The following is a 22,309-nucleotide window of genomic DNA, read 5'->3' as shown; positions in this document are numbered from 1 at the left end:
CAATGGACAAAATTTGGCGGGAAAAACTATTATCTATTGGCCAGAAACTGTTCAACATGACGCCGACGGTGCCAACATTAAAATTTTTATTTAATTTTTGCAATTTACAAAAATTACAGTTTTAAGTTGTAAGTAAGTACTTGCCATGTACTTGCATTAACTTCCTGAGGCATGTACATAAACAACTAATTAATAACACTTGCAATTCAACTATTTAGATAAAATATAACACCGTTTTTCATTTGCACTAAAAATAAAACCCTTTCCACTCGGATGCTGCCGGTGGCGAAATAGTACTAATTCTTCGAGTGGAAAGGGCAAATCATTGCGATTTCAATTGGTGTCTTTCAAACATACTTATAATACCTGTAATTGTATACATAAATTAATTTCTTTGACACATTTCATTTAATCCGTTTCTGGTTCTACAAAGTATTTTATTTAAGTGTGGACGTCAACTGTAATCAGTAGCTACATACGAGATACCACAGAACGTACAGATGCTTCGACATAGATTCTGATTAGAATCGCTCAATCTCTATTTCTTTGCAGAAATTGCTTTTTATGCAAACCGTTTATCAACTATGTACTGTTTGTGCGCATCGGGAAATATTTGTACAATAGGAAAAATGGCAGGTGCGGACAACCCTCGATAAAAATAAATTGTTGTTTTTAAGTAAATGGCTATTATGAAACAGAGATTGTAGAAGGAGGATGGGGTAAAAATTTAGAGTTGTGTGCATTTTTAAATTCAGCATAAAAAAAATAAAACTAAAAAAAAATTGATTCCAAAATTTAAAAAATAGGGATGGACAACCCTTGATGAAAATATATAGCTGATTGAAGTAAAAATAGTTTATTTTTCAATTTAAATTATAGAAAATTGGTCTCAAAATTAAAAAAAATGTTAAGGGTAGACAAAACCCTTGATAAAATAAATAATATTCTGAAGTAAAAGAATTGTATATATTTTGTCAATTCCACATTAAAAAAAATAAAATAAAAAAAGTTTACCTCCAAATGAAAAAGAGTTGGACATACTTTAATAATAATAAATTATATTTCAAAGTAAATTATGTTTTTTCTTCAAGCTCAAAAACTAAACTAAAATTATTTAAAAAATATTCAATGACTGAACTTCGGATAAAAATGGTTGAATGCTAAAATGGCTATTAAAAAAATAGAGGTTGGTAATAATGAAGTAAAAATTTAGGTGTTGTATGTATTTCTTAGTGCCATATTATAAAAAAATAAAAATAAAAAATTTAATCAAAAAATTAGAAAAAAAATTAGAAGAATTCTATATATAAGATGTTCTATATATATAATTCTTCTGTAATGATGCATGAAAAATATACTCAGCCTAACGATTTTTCGGATTTTGATAAATCTTCTGAATTTGTTAAAAGAATTTTTTAGAATGTATGTGATTATAAAAATATAGTAATATTGCAGAAATAAATGGAAAAAATGCTAAAAACGACATACCATCGTATAACATTGAAAATATTTGAGACATTGTTTGGCATTGAAAACAAATGAAAACTGTCATCTGCCAAAAAATTCAATTACTTATGAGCCTAGAAATATTAGATTATTAAGAATATTAAAAAATTGTAGGCGTGGGTACAGGATAACGCCTGTCGGGTCATCTAGTATATATATATATATATATATATATATATATATATATACATATATTTAATTTCCACTTACATACTCTGGGCCTTCATATGTCGAAACAAAGTCATCCTATCCCTGCTCCGAGCCAAATTCAAGGAACCACATTTCTTCCAACCAGTCGCTAGACCTTTGTTATCCAAATCCTTCAACAAACCCAAAGAACTTTGTGCCAATTTAACTTGAGACAAAGTTGGTTTAAATTCTCCTACTAAACCAGACGTGTGCCAGGTAGAACCGCCACCAAACCTAAAAGAAAATAAATAATAAAACACAGAAAAAAGAAGTATTAATACATAATACTCTAATTATTCAAGTACCAATGTATCAATTACTACCTTCCTTGTTCTAGTAGAACAGTATGAGGGCCCCATCCCATTTGTGCTAAATGATAAGCGACAGAAGCCCCCATAACGCCTCCTCCACATATGACAACTCTGGATTTCTTTGGTGGCAGCCCATTTTCTTCAGTATTTAATTGACCGTTTGCAAAATTTCTACAATGCACCAAATTCAAACGAGCACTACATCGTTTTAATAAAAGACTTTGTAAAGGCATTTTGGTAAATTGTACAGGGTTAGAAGTTCGTAATCATTGTTGTGGGGTAATGGATAATCACGAGATAATATTAACTGAGAAAACATATATTTGTTGCATATATTTGTTGGAAAAACAATTTATATTTGTTCTGAGCCTTTTAGCATCTTGGAAATATCTTTATAAATTCAGCTTATCGTTTGAAGCTCCTATTGTTTCACAAACTGAAGTTTTAGGTTTGCGAAGAAACTCGAAGGGCTAAGATGTATTAGATATACAATTCACAATTATCAAAATAACAAAACAACCAATATATAAAATGGTACAGCTTTTAAGAAACTTAGATTGAAAACGAAATCATTCTCTATTTAAATAATAAAATTATAAAATCTTACACAAGATGTTAAGTTTTTTTCTATTGTACTAAAATGGTGATTGTTAGTAAATAATTTAAAAACCCTTTAATTATATATTATTATACATATATTATATAACAATGTTTTATACTTTAACTAAATAATTTGATTATTTAAGTAGTAAGTAATTTAATATAATATTTAATATTGTATACTCTGTCATCATCCATATACTTTACACAATAATAAATTAATTACACAACATATATATCATTTGTTACATCTTGAAATTATTATTTATATTAAAAACCATTCAAATTTATATTATTCGTAAAATTATAGATTTTTTAATGTTTTTGCATAATATTTTGTTTATTTCTGCACAATTTAATTTGCAGGTTATGTGACATTTGACATGTCAAAACATGGCGACTGTGGCGCCCTCTTGTATGTCAAAATATAACTTTTTTTTATTCATTAATTTAATATTTTGTTAATAAATTCGATTTTACACAAAAATTAATAATGAAATTTATATATCTACATATATATATTTTACATATATAAATAAATATTAGGTTTCGGTTTTATTTGTTATTTTTTAGACAAATCTGTATTTGAATTTAAATTTTTATCGTTTAACGGATTGTAGATTGTTTAAATTATATTATTTATAAATGAATTTTGTGTATATATAAATAAATATAAGTTCATTCATTTAATTCTATTTTTTTTTATTCTTCTTTTTTTTCTTGATTTTTATTTTCAATGCCATCACTTTTAACTTATAGATTATATTGTAATCTGATTGTTAAAACTTGCAATAATAAAAAAATATATAATTATAAGTACAAACTATATACTAAATGATTTGTATAAGTTTCAAAATTGAATTAGTCTTTTATTAATCATTAAGTCATATTATTTAAATAATATTGTTCCATTGCATCACAAATTATAATAATAAAATAATTATTATTATTATTTTTACTATATTGTCAAGTTTTGTGAAGAAAATTATCTTAGAAATTTGTAATAATATTAATAAATACAAATAAATATTTTTATAAATAAAACTTCAAATATTATTTTATAGATAAATATAAGAGCTTTTTTTTTCAAATTAAAATTCTTGTAAAAATGTATTAGTTAATAATAATATCTTCATTATTATTTTCAATACAAATTGTTTATATTCTATATATTAATAAATAATAATAAATAGATTTATATGCAAATGTTTAATTTGAAGAATTTTGATATGGTTTGGATCTGAACTAAAAACGGTTTTGATCCTTATGTATGGTTTTGACCAAAGATAAATAGGCATAATTAATAATAATAATAAACATAATTGACATAATTAACATAATTAACATAATTTTAAAATACAGTATGTTAATTTTATTTTGTTTTTTATTTAATTTAATATTTGGCAATTTAATTTATAATACTATATATCAATAATTATTGCAAATGCAAATTTAAGTTATAATAATATAATTATAAATCAAAAATATTCATTTAATTATAATTTATGAATAAAATATTGTAAGAATTAAAAATAAACTAGCCCTTAAATAAAACAAGTATAAACTAGCCTTATATTAAATAGTATTATTTCATTCAATTCAAAATATCTTTGTCTATTTTATAAAAAATATTCATCCTATAAATTTGCAATATTATTAATAATAAAAAAATAAATAAATAATATATAGAATAAATAAATGAATAAAACACAAAAAGTAAATTGATTAAAATTTATTTTATGAATGAGTGTAAAAATTTAAGGCCCTCTAATTTAAAATACTTGTAAAAATATATTAATATTATAATAATAATACATTTATAAATATTTTTAAATAAATAGTAATCAATAACAATTGTTTTTTTTTTAATCCTTGTTAATAAATAAAGTAAATATAATTACTAGTTTAAGATATAATGAAAAACACAACATATTGTGACATTGAGTATTGCTAATATAATTTCTTAAATTAATATATGATCACATCGATCATTATTTATTAAAAACACATAATATGTTCTTTTGGCTATGATCAATATTTATTTTACAAAATCTCAATAAACTTTTTAAAATAACTCAAGGAGTGTTAATATGGTTTGGGTCTGAGCTAAAAAAGGTTTTGACACATAATATAAAAATGAAGCATGATAATTTTATTTTGTTTATTAATTTAACTGTTAATATTTTTCAATTTAATCATAATAAACATGAAATATGAATAATTAAAATATTATGAATTATATAGTTAAATAAATCTTATCTAGAATTAAACCTATGGGTAAATTTACGTGCAAATTCGTCGCGCCTCTATGAATAGCGAAAATAAATAAAATTAAAGTTACATTCCTTTCATAGAAAATATAAGTCTGAATAATTTGAATAAATGGAATGAGAACAAAATATAAGTGTATAAAATAGATTTTCGATTAAATCATAAATATGTTCTCAAAAAAATATATAATACAAAATATTGAACGTTTAAAGTACGTGTAGTATAATAAGATGAACAGTTCATTAAACAAATTTAGGCGCAGAGGTCCCTCTATTGAGTGCGCAAAACACTAAATGAGGGTGTAGCACATTTATTCTGTGTTTAGCACCCATGATTTGGAATAAAATGTTAAATTAATAAACAGAATAAAATTATAATGCTACATTTATAAATTATGTATCAAAACCTTTTTTAGTTCAGATCCAAACCATAACATATTTTGTGATATTTTTCAAGATTTTGTAAAATTAATTTATATATCTTCCAAAAAATACATATTGTGTGTTATAGATATTTGCATTTATTTAGAAAGTTTTTTAGTTTCAAATATTAAAATAAATGCTATCAATTTTATATTAAATAAATTAAGGTATGAATGTAAGAGTAAATTTAAAGAGTATTCGTTTTTATTTTTTATCAATAATTCCTGAAGTCATGAAAACATTAAAAAAAAATTGTTATGCAAAAAGAACTTTTAGTTAAAAAAATCAAATCATTAAAAATAACAGGTGTCCAGTAGAACTTGCTTTTCTGGTCCTAAGGGCCTCACCTTGTTCACCAGAGACTTTTGACCGCGCTCGTAAAAATAGCTAATCCTTAGGCTATTTTTAAACGGTGCTAGGTGTCTGGCCGACACACGACCAGTAGTGGACCTGTAGTGTTGTGCGACGGTAACGGGCGACTGGAGACGGAGAAAAATATCATTAGAAATTTGTAATTAAATAATAAAAAGGACAAGTGAGTAGAGAAAATTTATATAATATATATATATATATATATATATATATATATATCTATTATTTGCCATTAACCCATATAGCATTTTTACATAATACTCTCAACAAGTGCAAAATTAATGAGTCTACTTTTATATGAACTTGCCTTTTTATCTTATTTCTCTCTTAAAATAAGATAAGCTACTTATGTGGCAAGTGCAAAAAATCTTATGAAGTAAATCGAGAAGACAACATAACCTCAACACCTTAATTGGCTTCTTTCGTATCTTACTATAAAACCATAGACCCTTTTTTTCACTTTCTTTAGGGTAAGTTATAGTAATTGTAAAAAAATTTCAAACTTACTGAACATTTTTGCATCCCTAACAAAATGTCTGTATGTATGTGTGTATGTAGTATGTGTTTTGCACGGATACAATTTTTCATCCACGATTTCAAGAGCAATAATCAACCGATTTGAAAGATTATAGAACATCGATTCCTATATATGAGGAGACGTGCTGATTAGTTTTAGTCAAGGCAGGTCCAGATGCTTTGTAGGCGGCAAAAAGTACAAAAAATGGAAATTCAGTTTTCGTGAGAACGGAGCAAAGGTTAGATTGCTTCAAAATACATTCGTATCGTATAGGCGACCAGACGTGCTGGATAACATTTGCCAAAGCAGATCCAGCCGGTTCGGAGTTACAAAGCAAATAGTGCAAAAAATTGCAGTTATGTGAGAACAAAGCTACCGATTTGAATGATTCAAACAACATTACACTTGTATTCGTGAAATGAAGATTTGATGGTCCAGCGGTTTCGGAGTTGCTGGATAAAAATAAAAAATTAACATTTCGTAGTATAGATTTGAAGATTTGATACATAGATAACAGTTAGACAGGTTTATAGGTAAGAAAAGCGGAAAGGTAGAGTGTTGACAGGTAGACAATTAGTAAAGAAATATGAAGATAGACATATAGAGAAGTAGACAGGTAGACATGTACACAAGTAGAAATGAAGACAATTACTCAGGTAAACAGTCGGACAGGTTAGTTACAAAGGTAGACAGGCAATAAGGTGGACAAGTGGACAGGTAGAGAGTTGAATAAGCAAACCTGACTTTGAAGACAAATAGGAAAACAGACATATGGACATGTAGACAGGTAGACATGTACACAAGTACACAGAAATCGTAAGGTAAATGGTTGGATAGGTCAGTTACAACTGCCTGAAATAATGTTTATTATATTGATTACTCCACTTTATTGTTTTTTTAGTATTATTTTTATTATTCAAAAATTTTATGTATGCTATTTATTAATTTTATTATTATTATTATTTGCAATGCAAATACTATCCTTTATTTTGTCATTTTTTTTATATAAATTTATGTTATTGTTTATTATTGTTACTAGATGTTAAAATATTTAGCAGTTGTAACAAATATTGTAATTTAAAAAAAAATGATTACTGCTTTTTTTAAAAAAAAAATAATTAAATAAAATAAAGTATTACATTTTTACATAATACAACATCGATTTAAATGAATAAATAATTCTTCTTCTGTGCAAAAATATAAAAATACTTATGACAAATTATCTAAGCCTACCTTTTAGTTTCTTAGAAAATTACAAATTATATAAAAATTAATCATTTACGAAATTTTCTGTAAATTTGTTACTTAGAATAGATTTCCATAACAAAATACTTCAATTTCTGATTTTGTGAAAATTCAATAATGTTTTAAGACTCTATAATAAAATAAATGAAGTTCTAATAATAGTATTATCGGTGTACGTGCCAAAAACACAAATTTTATAGTAAAACATCCGTAATGACGAGAATTGTTTTCTTTTAACATTTCGAACAGGATGAAGGAAATGATTACGTATTGTTTTTATTACTCTACTTATTTGGTCAGAAAATAATAGATATAAATAATAATAATAGACTTATGTGTCTTGAAATATTTATAAAACTGCCAAGATTAATAACAACATCTATTTATATTGAATTATTTTAAATATCACATAATAAAATTTAAGTTTTGATAATTCACATTCAAAAATTAACGAAAATAAAATGGCAGTTAAATTAAAATCGCGTCCTGTTAATTGACATAAAACGTTTGAACTTATATTATTTATTTATTTAAAAATATTTGTGATTATATTTATGATGTGAAATGTCATAAAATAATAATAAAAAATAAATATATTGAATTATTTAAAATAACGGAAAACAAAAAGACCGTTGAATTAAAATGGCGTCCCGTGTGTTAACGGAAGACGTTAGAACTAATATTATTTATTAATTCATAAATACATAAAATTATATTTATAAATGAATGTAATAATATCTTATTATATTGAATTATTTAAAATATAGAACAATAAATTTAAAGTTTGAATAATTCACATTAAAACATTAACAGAAAATTAAATGTCAGTTAAATTAAAATGGCGTCCTGTGAATTAACCGAATTGATTTATTTATCAATAAATATAAGTGATTATATTTATAAATAAATGTTATAAACTCTTATTATAGTGAATTATTTAGAATATCGAACAATAAGTTTAAAGTTTGAATAATTTACATTCAAAAATTAAGGGAAAATTAAATGTCAGTTAAATTAAAATCCTGTGAATTAACGGAAGACGTTTCAACTATTATTTATTTATTTATGATATGATTATATCTATAAATACAAGTAATAATATCTTATTGTATTGAATTATTTAAAATAGCAAACAATAAGTTTAAAGTTTGAATAATTTACATTAAAAAATCAACGGAAAATAAAATGACAGCAGAATTGCGTCCTGTGAATTAACGGAAGACGTTTGAACTAATATTATTTATTTATTGATAAATATATGTGAATATATTTATAAATGCATGTAATAAAAGCTTATTATATTGAATTATTTAAAATATCAAACAATAAATTTAAGGTTTGAATAATTTCCATTCAAAGATTAACAGAAAATAAAATGACAACTGAATTAAAATGGCGTCCCGTGAATTAACAGACGTTAATTAAGACGTTAAAACTAATATTATTTTTTTATTTATAAATATATTTGTAAATAAATGTAGCAAAAATCTCATTATATTAAATTATTTATAATATCAAACAACAAACTTATAGTTTGAATAATTTATATTCAAATATTAACGGAAAATAAAATGACAGCTGAATTAAAATGGCGTCACGTGAATTATCGGAAGACGATAGAACTAATATTATTTATTTAATTATGAATATACAAGTAATTATATTTATAAACTATTGTATATAAATTGTTAATAAAAATATAAATATAAATTTTAAATTAAACGTAAATGACGTCAATAAATGCGACATGTAGTTTTGCACATAAATAATGTTTTCTTTTATTTTATTTATATTATATGGCAGGTAAAATTAATTTTAATTAAAAAACTACATACCTTATTGAAACGACAAAAACATTGTAATTTAAATATAAAATAACAAAATCTAGAGTTTCAATATTTTATACATTCAAAAGTTAACGTAAAAGAAAATGACAATTAAATTAAAATGGCGTCCGTTAAATTAACAGTTAACAGGTGAAAATTTATATATATATATATATATATATATATATATATATACGAGGTCTGTTCAAAAAGTACCCGGAATTTTCGTTTTTTCAAAAAAATATTTATTTATTCGTCTACATTAATGTGGTCCCCTTCAAAGTAGTCCCCCCCAGATATAATACACTTATGCCAGCGTTTTTTCCAATTTTCGAAGCACCCTTGATATTCACTTTTTGATATGTCCTTGAGCACTCTCAGCGATTTTCTTCAATCGAGGAAAACCGCCGTCCTTTCATGGGTCTCTTCAACTTTGGGAATAGGAAAAAGTCACACGGAGCCATATCTGGTGAATTTTTGCACTTTGCAACACTTTATTTCATTTTTTACGCAAAATTTAATACAAATTCTTTGACTTTTCAATTCTTCCATTGTAAAAATCGCCGAGCTCAGAAAAAACACGTCGAACCTTAGCGACTACCACAGACAAAGTAAACAGTGAATATAGCTGAAAATTTCATCATACTTTAGGGGCATGTATACCAACACAATAAAAAAAAAATTTTGACAATCAGACACTCCAGACCCGCGAAATTTAATTATTAGTAATTCCGGGTACTTTTTGAACAGACCTCGTTATATATATATCTGTTCATAAACAAAGTCTACGATTGCACATCTGACATTGAAATCTAATTTTAACAAAAATAATCATCCCATCATCTTCATCATTATGTTATTTATATGCAACTCTGAGAGATTCGATTTCTTCTCCTCGACCTATTTTTAATCTATTGAATTTATTTATCGACTATTTTTATAGACATAACATATGGGATCATAAAAAGTAAACGTATTATTTAAAACTGGTGAAATGTCTAACTTAATAAAATAAAATATAAATCCGTACGTCAATCGAAAGTTCTGTATTGTTTTTTATCATAAAAATCTTTATATGAAATATTTTGTAAACTCTTGGAACTTATAAATGAACAATATATGTTACATTTAAAAAATAATTTAAAAAAATCAAAATGTTATGTTACTACTTACTTTGTGTGAAATGTGTTACTAAAAAACTATAAGCGACAGAAACCATAATTGTGTATAGTAAGACTTCAGCATTTTTTAGTAGATAATATAAATTTAGTAGAAAGTTTTACAACTATCCTAAAAGAATAACAAATACAACTTTAGAAATAAAAATAAAGGCTTTAATGATACAAAATCATCTGACCATTGACAGTAATTTTGAATTTAACGGAAATTGATAAAGAATGAATGACTGTTTGTTAAAGATAATTTAGTTATTTGATAAATTAGTTTTAGATAAATTAGTAAGCTAAAATTCTGCCAAGACTAAATGAAGTTTTAATGCAAGGTGTGTCTTGTACGAAATCTAAATTTTATTTATCAAATATCAATGAATAATATTTTGAATGAATAAATATTTTGAAAATTTTAAAACGTTGAAATGCAGCTTTAACCCGCCTGTGGCGCTGCGGTCGTCTTAACAAAGTTATAAACCTCAGTGATGACGACCGCTTTGAAGTTGTTTTTATTATTTATAATTATTAGACCGTTAAATTAATTTTATTATAATTTACATATCGAATAGTTAAATTCATAATTTTTCTTTGCAGCTTTATTAGTGCGGTTTTTATCACTCAAATATCCCTCGAAATTTTAGTTAAACAATTTATTGCACATTACTCTCGATATACTCTTCTTTTATCTATGCTGTCGATTATTTCCATCAATTAGATCAATATATTTTCAAATTTCAAACTTCTTAACAAGTTTTAATAATAATATGATGATGTATGATTTATATAAACTTATTTTATAATTTGGATTATTAATTATTCTTAAAGGATGTCTCGTCGTCTGCCAAGGCGCACGCGCGTTTACGACTGCAATTACGACAAAGGCGAAAGTTACTACAGGCCAGCACTCGACAGGCTGGACAAAAAATCCGGCAGACTGGACAAGGTAATAATAAAATAATTTAAAAAAATAGCAAAAATCTTATTGAAAAATCAATTTAGAAGTCATAAACATAAAGAACAGATATCACCAGAATTTTGTAATATGGGTTTAATGTAAAGGCTTATAACACAACTGATATTAGCTTAGTATTGTTTTTATATGACGTGATATTGAGGAAATTTTAATATATTCCTTTTTATAACATTTTCAGAAAGAAATCAATTTAAACAATAAGAACATCTATCATTAGTATTGTATGATGTGACCTTTATGGTTTGGCAATATTGGCTAATCAGTCATTTCCCCCGTAGCCTTTTGAAGAGCGCGCCTCATCCCTCACCAATGCTGCCGATGACGTTTTCAAACGTCGCGCGGCCGCTTTCGATGACATGGACTTCCCTAGCCGCCGATCTGGCAACACCGCCAGGGAAGCCTTCGACGAAGCTGTCGATAAGGCTTTCGACTACAAAGGCGGTTTGGTGTCCAGAGGACTCCGCAGACCATTAAGTGTCTCTTTCGATACTGACCCAGATTTCGCTGACGAGGTAAGAGGAATAGATATATGGTGAAGAGGAAAAAAAACTAGTGGTGTATGGACAAAAGATATTTCTTGCATTGTGGGCAAATGCATTTGTTTTGTTGAAAATCTTTATACATTCTAGCAAGATGCTTAAATTTGTTCTTGACATGAAAATTCCAAATTAGTTTCAAACTTACATTAAGCAATTACCAGCTTCTTAGTATTATTTGGAGAAGATGCAACATTTCAGACTCACCCTAAAGACTATTTATATAGTTTCGATTTTAATTTCAAAGTAATTTGCATGTTGGTACACAACCCTAAACATTGTCATCAGATGGTCATCGGATAAAACAATTGAAACCTTGGTGAGCAAAAAGCCATTTATGCTGATCACTGTTTGCAAAAGATAGTCCAAGACGAATGCACTTGCCTTGTTTTAAAGTTAACACATCTTAATGTCTTCCAAATCATCAAAATCAGCTTAGTCGTTCTCCTCGATAGTGATACAACCAATCCCGAAATATTGTCAAAAAAACACCAATAATGATCATCTGATCAAATAACTAATAATTTGGTGAGTTGATCAATGGTTGCAGAAGAAAGTCCAAAACAAATGCACCTGCCTTGTTTTAAAGCTAACACAAGTCTTTCAATTCAAATTGTACGTCTTTCAAATCATCAAAATCAGCTCAGCCGTTCTCCTTGATAGTGATACAACCAAAAATAAATTAAATAAAATGGACATAAATTTCTACAAAATGCAATTATTGATTGTTTTAAAGTGCTCCAAGAATCAGAAGGTCTGGATACTAACTACTTATTTTGAATAATCAAAATCGATTCAGTCGTTTTCCTAACAAAGCAGAAAAAAATTATAATTTGCTCCTTAACGATCAGGTGGTCTGGCTGCAAAATACGTCATATATAGGGTCCGCCAAATAACTTTTTTTTTGAAGATTCTATAAAAAAAACTACTGATTTTTTTAAATTTGAAATAATAGTTTTGGTTTGTAAGGAAAATGCAAATGGCAGCCTAACTTTTAAATGGTTGCCAAAAAATCAAAATGGATGCCAAAAAATCAAAATGGATGCTAAAGATTCAAAATGACTGCAAAAGTTAGATGGCGGACTCTTTACTTTAATTAGGGTTTGTATTTATTATAATATTCAATAGAATGGCAACAAAACAAAATTAAATTCAAAAGAAATTTCTGCGAACCGATTTGAATGATTCAAAAGCCATTACTTTCGTATTGATAGTGTCCAGACTTCCTGATTGAATGCTATACAAATTATCTACCACGTTGCACATTTTCGTACGAACGACTTAACCAATTTTGTTGGTTCCAAAGCCATTCGATTCGTATTGATATTGTAGACACATAGCCTAGCGTCCGGACTTCCCGATCAATCTAGAGTACTTCAAAAATATAGTATTATAATTATTATGTTTATATGGAAACTAAAATCAAATAAAATATGAATACAATTTTTCTAATTCCCTATATTCCTTTATCTAATGGGGGGTCATTTTTCCCGAATGTGCCCCCATGAGACTCCGCACCTCGAGCACCTCCGCCTCGATAGTGATATCGTGTTACAACTAAAACTACATTGAGAGCAAACAGAATGTATTTTTGTTTCAATTCATTCTTGTATAGATGTCTCATCCTAAATAACTGACGCGGATTTTTTGGCAATGGACCAGAATTTGTAGAATGACGGTGGCCCCTTTGTAAAAGATAATGGAAAAAGAAATTTATGATAAACATTATAAATTTTATATACTGTAGATTGTTGATTGATGTTGGTGTTGACTCTAAGAAAACGCAGAGGCGTTTTAGCTAAGGTTTTTACCAAAGTTTATCTTGGTTCCGAACCACTGGATAAATAAAGTTATGATAAGCATTATAAATTTAATATACTGTAAATTGTTAATTGATGTTGTTGTTGACTCTAAGAAACCGCGGGTGCGTTTTGGCTAAAGTTTTCACCAAAGTTTATCTTGGTTCCAAACCACTCGATAAATAAATTTATGATAAACATTATGAATTTAATATACTGTAGTTTGTAAATTGATGTTGTTGTTGACTATAAGAAACCGCGGAGTTTTAGCTAAAGTTTTTACCAAAGTTTATCTTCGTTCCGAACCACTGGAAAAATAAATTTATGATAAGCATTATAAATTTAATATACCGTAGGTTGTTGATCGATGTTATTGTTGACTCTAAGAAACTGCGGGGGCGTTTTAGCTAAGGTTTTCACCAAATTTTATCTTGGTGCCGAACCTTGCCGAAAAAGAAATTTATGATAGACATTATGCATTTTATATACTGCAGATTGTTAATTGATGTTGTTGTTGACTCTGAAAAATCGCGGGGGCGTTTTAGCTAAGGTTTACACCAAAGTTAATCTTGGTTCCAAACCACTGGCAAAAGAAATTTATGATTAACATTATAAATTTAATATACTGTAGATTGTTAATTCATATTGTTGAAAACCGGGGGGGCGTTTTAGATAAAGTTTTGACCAAAGTTTATCTTGGTTCCAAACCACTTATTTATACTTAATGCTTTATTGATCTTCCCGATCACCTATATTTATTACTTTCATTTTATACTTTTTAATTATCCTCAAAGTTCTTTCATCTTAGTTTCGAACCACTTTACAATTTTTAGTTTTATTTTTAGTTTATATGCAAGCACTTACTTGTAGTTATAACTGTTGCTTATTTATCTATTGTCCACATCTATGTTCTCTTTTTATTTATTAATTAACTTTAAAACTCATTTATCTTAGTTTTGAACCATTTATTATTTATGTACATTATTTTATGTACAAGTTAATTTATGTTTCAGAAAAATGCATTTGGTTTCAAAGACAATGAACCCATTTTGTCCCAATCATCTATATTTACCATTTTATATTTCTAAAATATCCTCTAAGTTCTTTTATCTTAGTTTCGAACCACTCAACTATTTTTAGTTTTTAGTAAGTTTATATCCAAACCACTTACTTAGTTATCACTGTTGATTCAGTTATCGATTTCCACATTCATGTTCTTTTTTGTTCATTTATTCCTTAACTTTAAAACTCATTTATCTTAGTTTTAAACCATTTATCCATATTCATCACCTTTAGAAAAAATTATTTCATGTTATAGGTCAATTCATCTTTGAGCAAAATGCGTTTGGCAAAGAAAAAAATTGGTTTCGAAGACGATGAACCCGTTTTGAGGCCACGCACTCGATTTACAGACTTAGAAGGTAAAATAAAAAAATAAAAATAATATTTAGCTAAAAGCTCCTTTTACAACAATGCAGAAAGTATGATAAAATAATTAACATCCCGAAGAATAAAAAAGCAAAAAATCTTGGAGTTTCAACTAGAGGTTTTAGATTCGATCCGCAAATTGGACAAATTTGATATCAAGCAGTGGTGATTTCAGTTTTCAGTTAAAATTTTAGTTTTAAAATCTGATTTCAAGTGAGAACATTCTTTTAGGCATCGTTGCATATATGCATCATGTATAAATCTAATAGGAATCTAATCAGAAAGAGTTTGGACAACCACTGGGTTGTCCTTTAAAAATATATATGCATCATGTATAACAGAATCTAATAGCAATTCAATCAGAAATAACACGGCCAACCACTAAGTAGCCCTTTACATATAATAGTCTAAGAAATTTCACCACAACACATTTCACAAAATAAATAACCTAATTCTATTTCTCCCTACCTTTCATCAGATGGTGTCGATTCTTCGGCCACATCCTCTTCCATGGTTGCCAGGAAGCGCGTCTTGAAGATCTCCTCTTCGGTTGAGAACAGTAGCGACGTTGCCACATCAGCTGGAGAATTGAGAAGTGGCGCCAAATGGACAGCTCTGCGCGCCTCTGATGACGAAGGTTGGAATCTAAGGCCGGTTCTGGACATGGAACGCGGATATTATAATACTTATCTTACTCCATAAGAGATAAAAGATAATTATAAATATATATATATATATATATATATATATATATATATATATATATATATAGCGGAGTGACAGGTTTATATCACAAAGACGCTCAACTCACAAGAGGAACCTCAGATTTTTTTTATTTATTTGTTGACTTATATCCTTTTTTTTGGTCAATAAAGTTATAAAGTTGGTTGGGAGGTAGATTTTTTGCCTTACTATCTACCTCCATAGTTCCTGCCTACCCTTTTCCTATTTTTGCACTCCATAATGGCGTGCTCAGCATCCGCCCTAGTCACTCCACCCAAGCAAAAGCAATTAGGATCGGTACTCTTCTGGGATTTTAAAGAAATTTTGCATGGTGATAAGGTTGATAGTCAAACCAAACTGTTTAAAAGATTATAGGCCAATGAGAAGCGGTTCAATTATAAAAATGAATTAAAATTTTAAAAATTAGACCATGCGCAATTCGTGTGCTTATAGATATAGACTTATAGATTTGTTTCGAATATAACAATTGTTGTTCGCAGAATATATGCAATAAGTCAACTTATATTTTTACAATATTTAACTACACAAACATTAAAATAAATTTAAAAAAAAAAACTTTCTTATATATGAACCCATTTATTAAAACTATAATTAATTTTCATAATTAGACCGCTGCTCATAGGCCTATGATATTTTAAACTATTCTATTTAACTATCAACCTCATCTCCATGCATTGTTTTCATTAAAATCGCAGCAGAATAAACCTGAGGTTCTCTTTGTGAGTTTATTTATTTTACACAAATCTATTAATTATGGTTTAAAACCTTGCTATGATATGAATGATATTGGTTGAGGAGGCATGTATCCGATACAGTTTTCTATTTATATCAGAATCATATTTAGTAACCTTGTAGAGTCCATGTCTCTGATCCTATATATTTATTTATTTATTTATTTATCATTATCATTCATTATGTAACACCTAACCTCACTTCATCTCATGTATAATTTCGTCTTGAATAAATAAATATAAATAAAATGGTTTTTATTTTATATAAATTATAAAAATCTAGTACTATTATTTATTTTATTTATTCAAGGTTATGTTTATGTACTCGGTATACTTTAAAATCGTATATGAACGTTTTTTTTTGCTAGATCGTTTATAAAATGTAAAGCATTCAATTAGTATTAATGGTGCAGTAGAGAAACTTTTAAATGAATAAGTCACATTGGTTCAAAACTAATTAAACAAAAGTTCAATTAACTATTTCTAACAAGAAAAACCTTAGAACAACTCGGTATATTTTACAGCCAAATTCGAAAGTAAATGGTCATTAGATTAGTTACATTGATTTTCTTTCTTTTTTTATTTTAATATTTTTTTTATGAAAAGACATACTCCATAAATCCTTTACCCCCCAGGTGGCGCCGCCGCCCTTCGCGCAAAACAATCGCGAGCCCTCCTGGCCGACATCGAAAGCGACCTGGCCCAAGCCGCCGAAAGGCAGGTGCACCGCGAGAAGCGCCTTGCGGGGCTCCGAAAGATGATGGCGGAGAATCGCGAAGAGGACGCCGAATACGAGCGATTAATGCAGAGGGGCGAGAAGGTGCGCAGCGAAATGGTCACGGAGGATAGAAAGATGCTGGCGTTTTAAGGAAAGAGAGGGATGGAGTATGAGAGGGAGAAAAGGAAGGGTGGGGGAGAAAGAGAGAGGGTTAAGGAGGGATAGAGGAATGAAGTTGAGAAAGTGAGGGAACAACGGGATGTGAGGGAAAGAGATGTAGAGTTAGTTAAGACGTAGAAGAGAGAGATGGATAATTAACAACTAGATGAAAGATAAAGAGAGAAATGGATAGTTAGAAAAAGAGAAGAATAGGGAAGATTATAAAATGAAGTAGATTATTTTTTTTTAAGGAGTTTCATACAATTTTGAATGTTTGGGCCTATTTTTGGATACACAACTTACAGCAAAGTTGATGTCAAAATATTATGAAAAGTAAAACAGCAACAAGGAAATAACATAGCAAAATAAAATAAGTGTACTGGAAATAGGTAATCTTTAATATATCCTTATTTTAGACTTGTTATGTTTCCACGAGAGACTAATAACATCAACCTGCTAGGTTATCCGAGAATTGGCCCATAAACGTTTGCCTAAACGTTTCAATTTCAATTTTACTTTTTTATTAATATTTATTAGATGATCGGTCGAGCCGTTTCTTTATGCAGACTATCGGCGTTCTAACCAAAATTTCTGAAACTATTTTGAGAATCGAGTCGATTACATTTTTGTAAAGATCGGCTAGGCCGATTTTTTGTTATTAATTGTTAAAAAAAAATTTAAAAGATGTTATTAAAATTTTGCATAGTAATCAACACCTGTAAATTATGCATACAGAAAAAGTAGTTTAAATATTTAAATTAATTAAAGTTTTGAATTAAAGACCACGCTCTTAGGACATACACCGTGTATGTCCTAAGCGAGTGTTCATAATCGAGGAAAAAATATATTTTTTCATTTATTTATTTACCTTTATTTAAATTCTGTCATTTCATAAATTTAAAAATCAATAAGAGTGGCATATTTAAAACTATATTCACGTCACTACCAACATTAAATAATTCTCCCCAGCAGTACCAACATAAAAAAACAAAATGTAACTATAATTTATATCTATGACGCTTGTTTCAAAATATTTTGTTGCTCAAAGAGTGTCTTATTATTATTGTGTGTGTGGTTGTTTTTATATTTTATTAAAGATTTATTAAGCAAGGCGAATGTATATATGTATAAAAAACGTTTCGCGGCAATGTAAAAATTGCCGTTATAAAAGAAATATTTAACCTGAGTTGAGAGGATGCACTCAGGTTAATAATAATGCACTTGTATTTATTTAATAAACATAATAAATATGTTAACAAGCGTAATTATATTTATTTTTATCAAAATGTCAATTGTAAAAATGTTGTATATAAATTTGTTTAAAATAAATAATGTGGTCGGAGTTTAATGGTCTTTTTAACAAAAATACAAATTGAGATTATATATGTCGTGTTATTTTTATTAAAATTCTGCCATTGTCTATCTGTCAATAAGAATGACACTTTAGTTAAAACTATCTTCATTTCAGTACCAACATTAGAGAATTCTCCCCAGACCACAAGTGCCAACATAATAAAAAAAATGTAACTATAATTTATATCTATGACGCTTGTTTCAAAATTAAATAAACATTCAAATTAGTAAAATATATTTTGTTATTATTTAGTTTACTAAATAAATAAAATAATAGAATCTTCTATTAATTTCTAGGTCGTTATTTAATTAGTTAGTCAGTAAGGTCTTTTTTATTTTCAAATTTGTTATTTAATTTGGTGCTCAGTAGAGTTCTTTTTTCTTGCCAGATATGAAATAGCGAGGACTCAAACCACTAAACCTTTCAATCGAATACATTGAAGTTATGTCACCTAATTTTTTTTTAAATATTAAAAAACAGATTCAGTAGATCATGGTATATTTAAATAACGAAACATGACTTTATAAAATTAATTTTAGTGCTTAAACACTTTTTAATTTGATTCGAATCTTGGCTAAACGTTAAAAATAAATCAAATAAAAACCAATAGATGTCACCAGTTACAGCGAACAAACTTTCGTTTCACAATTTCAACTTTTTTGTTTAAATTGTAGATATAAATACATTTATTTGTTATACAATTAATTATGTATTTGATAATTAACTGTTTTCATAACATCAATTATCATTTTCAAAGCCGTCTGACACTGATTAATCGCAGGGCAATTAAAATGGTGACAAAGCATTACGAAATAGAAATTCTTGGCACCTTCTATGGTTTTTGATACAATAGAATAGAAATTTTATATTTATATTTGAATGATAAACAAATAATTATATAATTTATAATAATAGTTGATAAGTTGTTAGCCCACATTACTATTTATTAATTTGAAACGTATTAACGCCATAAATTTTGAAGATCAATTTAGTAATACATTTTAATAAGTATAAATATTCAGAGTCAAATTAATTTTGAAATTTGTTATTAAATTTTGTTGCAGTTAAGGATAATGCAATTGTAAAAGATTAGAGGCTTTGTAGCTGATTCATATATCTAAAATTAAATAAATAAAATTCTTCTGTTTGGGTTATTCGAATTTTTACTATTGACATTTTATAAAAATAAATATAATTAAGTCTGTTATCATATTTATTATGTTTCTTAAATAAATACAAGTTTATTATTATTAATCTGAGTGCATCCTCTCAACTCAGGTTAAATGTTTCTTTTATAACGGCAATTGTTACATTGCCGAAACGTTTTTTATACATATATACATTCGCCTTGCATAATAAATCTTTAATAAAATGTAAAACCAACCACACACACAATAATAATAAGACATTCTTAGAGCAACAAAATATATAGAGAAACAAGCGACATAGATATCAATTATAGTTACTTTTGTTTGGAGAATTATCTAATGTTGGTACCGACATGAATATAGTTTTAACTAAAGTGTCACTCTTATTGATTTTTGAATTTATGAAATGACAAAATTTTTGGAGTTTGTGAAGGAGAATTTTTGAGATGTAAATGATTATAAAAATATAGTAATGATGTAGAGATAAATGAAAAAAACTACACGTCAGACAATGGTTTGACATCAAAAATATTTTGACACATGAGAACTGTCATTTGCCAAAAATTTCAATTCACCTATAAACCTAGACAATATTAGAATATAATATACTTCAAAGGTTGGAGACTTTGTAGCTGATTCATATATCTTATATTTAAAATTCTTCTTTGCAAATGTATGAATGGAAACTTCTCCTTGACGGTTATTATAATTTTGATAAATCATTTTAGAGATTGTTGAGGATAATTTTTAAGATGTTAATGATTATGAAACTAATATTGTTAAAATAAATGGAAAAAATTGCAAAGAAACAACATGTCATTGTTTGACATTTAAAAGATCTTGACATCTAAGAACTGTCATTTGCCACAAATTTCAATTCACTTAAGAACCTAGACAATATTGGAATGTATTACATTCATAATTATGAATAAAAAAAAATTTGATGTCTACATTATTATTGCCAAAAAGCAGCTGAGATGTGCAAGAAATTAAAATAATATAAGATACAGAATATGTTTGTCAGATGAAATTATATAATTCAGTTCGACAGATTTTTTTAACTAATGCCTATCGTATTTTCTAAATTATTTCACAATACATAGAATAAATTACTTCTCAAATAATTATTTAGAAGTTCAATTGTATCAAAAATGTTTTAGTCATGGATGAGCAAAAAATTATTTATTTATACGTCTACAGGTATGAGTAAAAATATTTTATAACCCTTGGCAATAAAATAAATTGATCTATTGGAAATAAATTTGTTCTAAATATTGTGGAAACTGCTCCTACACAGTTATTCGAATTTTGATAAATCATTTTGGAGTTTGTTAAGGGTAATTTTTAAGATGTGAATGACTATAAAAATATAGTAATTTTAAAAAACATATTTCGATATTTGTTTGTTTGACATATGTTGTATAGTTTTATGTGATTGATTTGGATTTCACAGTATAATTAAAGAGTTAAGCGTGGAAATTGAAAATCATCATTGATATTGATGTATATACATTTCGGTGTGATAATTAGTTTTAACTAAAAGGTAAATATTAGTATAGAATATTGCAAAACTTGTAACTTTTGAATGGTAGACGTGTGTACATGACAACGTCTGTCGGGACAGCTAGTATATATATATATATATATATATATATATATATATATATATTGTATCAAAAATAATATATATATATATATATATATATATATTTGTATTCTGTATAATAAAGAAATAGTTCTGAAGCCCGTGTTGTTGTTTTCTTTGTAAAGTTTGCCAAAATTTCTAGGTAATATTAATAGAACACAATACTCTAACCTTCATTTGCAAAAGAAACAATATTATACTGCATGCGGACAAGGAAACCGACACATTTATTTTTAACTTTATAATATATATTGTACCTATTTTGCTCATAGGCAGGTCCGTTGTATGCAAAAATCACAACATATTCACCTGCCCTTCCTTCTTTGACACTCTTTACTTTCGCTTCTTTGTATCTTATATTATTTTAATTTCTGGCACATCTCAGCTGCTTTTTGGCAATAATAATTTCATTTCATTTACATTTCATTTTTCCTAATCATAATCATGAATTTATTCTAATATTGTCTAGACTCATAAGTAAATTGAAATTTTTGGCAGATGACAGTTTTCATTTGTTTTCAATGACAAGCAATGTCTCAAATATTTTCAATGTCAAACAATGACATGTCGTTTTTGTAATTTTTTCCTTTATTTTCTATAATATTACTATATTTTCATAATCACATACATCATAAAAAAATTCCCT

At 27.2% G+C, this 22,309-nt stretch overlaps 1 protein-coding gene across 2 annotated transcripts in view; it reads left to right on the top strand.

Moving 5' to 3' along the window:
• Window positions 1-5,717: 5,717 nt before the first annotated feature.
• Window positions 5,718-22,309, top strand: part of LOC113363962 — a 26,855-nt gene continuing 10,263 nt past the window's right edge. Inside the window, exons 1-6 of one of the 2 annotated variants that reach the window (XM_026606437.1) lie at window positions 5,743-5,834; window positions 11,254-11,371; window positions 11,680-11,913; window positions 15,055-15,157; window positions 15,643-15,801; window positions 17,275-17,958. In XM_026606437.1, the coding sequence (XP_026462222.1) occupies window positions 11,255-11,371; window positions 11,680-11,913; window positions 15,055-15,157; window positions 15,643-15,801; window positions 17,275-17,507 (846 nt within the window). In that variant the 5' untranslated portion in view covers window positions 5,743-5,834; window position 11,254 and the 3' untranslated portion in view covers window positions 17,508-17,958. Of the gene's footprint in view, window positions 5,835-11,253; window positions 11,372-11,679; window positions 11,914-15,054; window positions 15,158-15,642; window positions 15,802-17,274; window positions 17,959-22,309 lie in introns of those variants that run through there. The other variant, XM_026606436.1, reaches the window with a different exon arrangement.

This window comes from Ctenocephalides felis, unplaced genomic scaffold, assembly GCF_003426905.1.
Source record: "Ctenocephalides felis isolate EL2017-DRISC unplaced genomic scaffold, ASM342690v1 CF-g0.4_SCAFFOLD_00845, whole genome shotgun sequence".
Lineage (NCBI taxonomy): Eukaryota > Metazoa > Arthropoda > Insecta > Siphonaptera > Pulicidae > Ctenocephalides > Ctenocephalides felis.
Note: the sequence above shows the minus strand (reverse complement) of the source record. Positions and strands in the feature narration are given on the sequence as shown.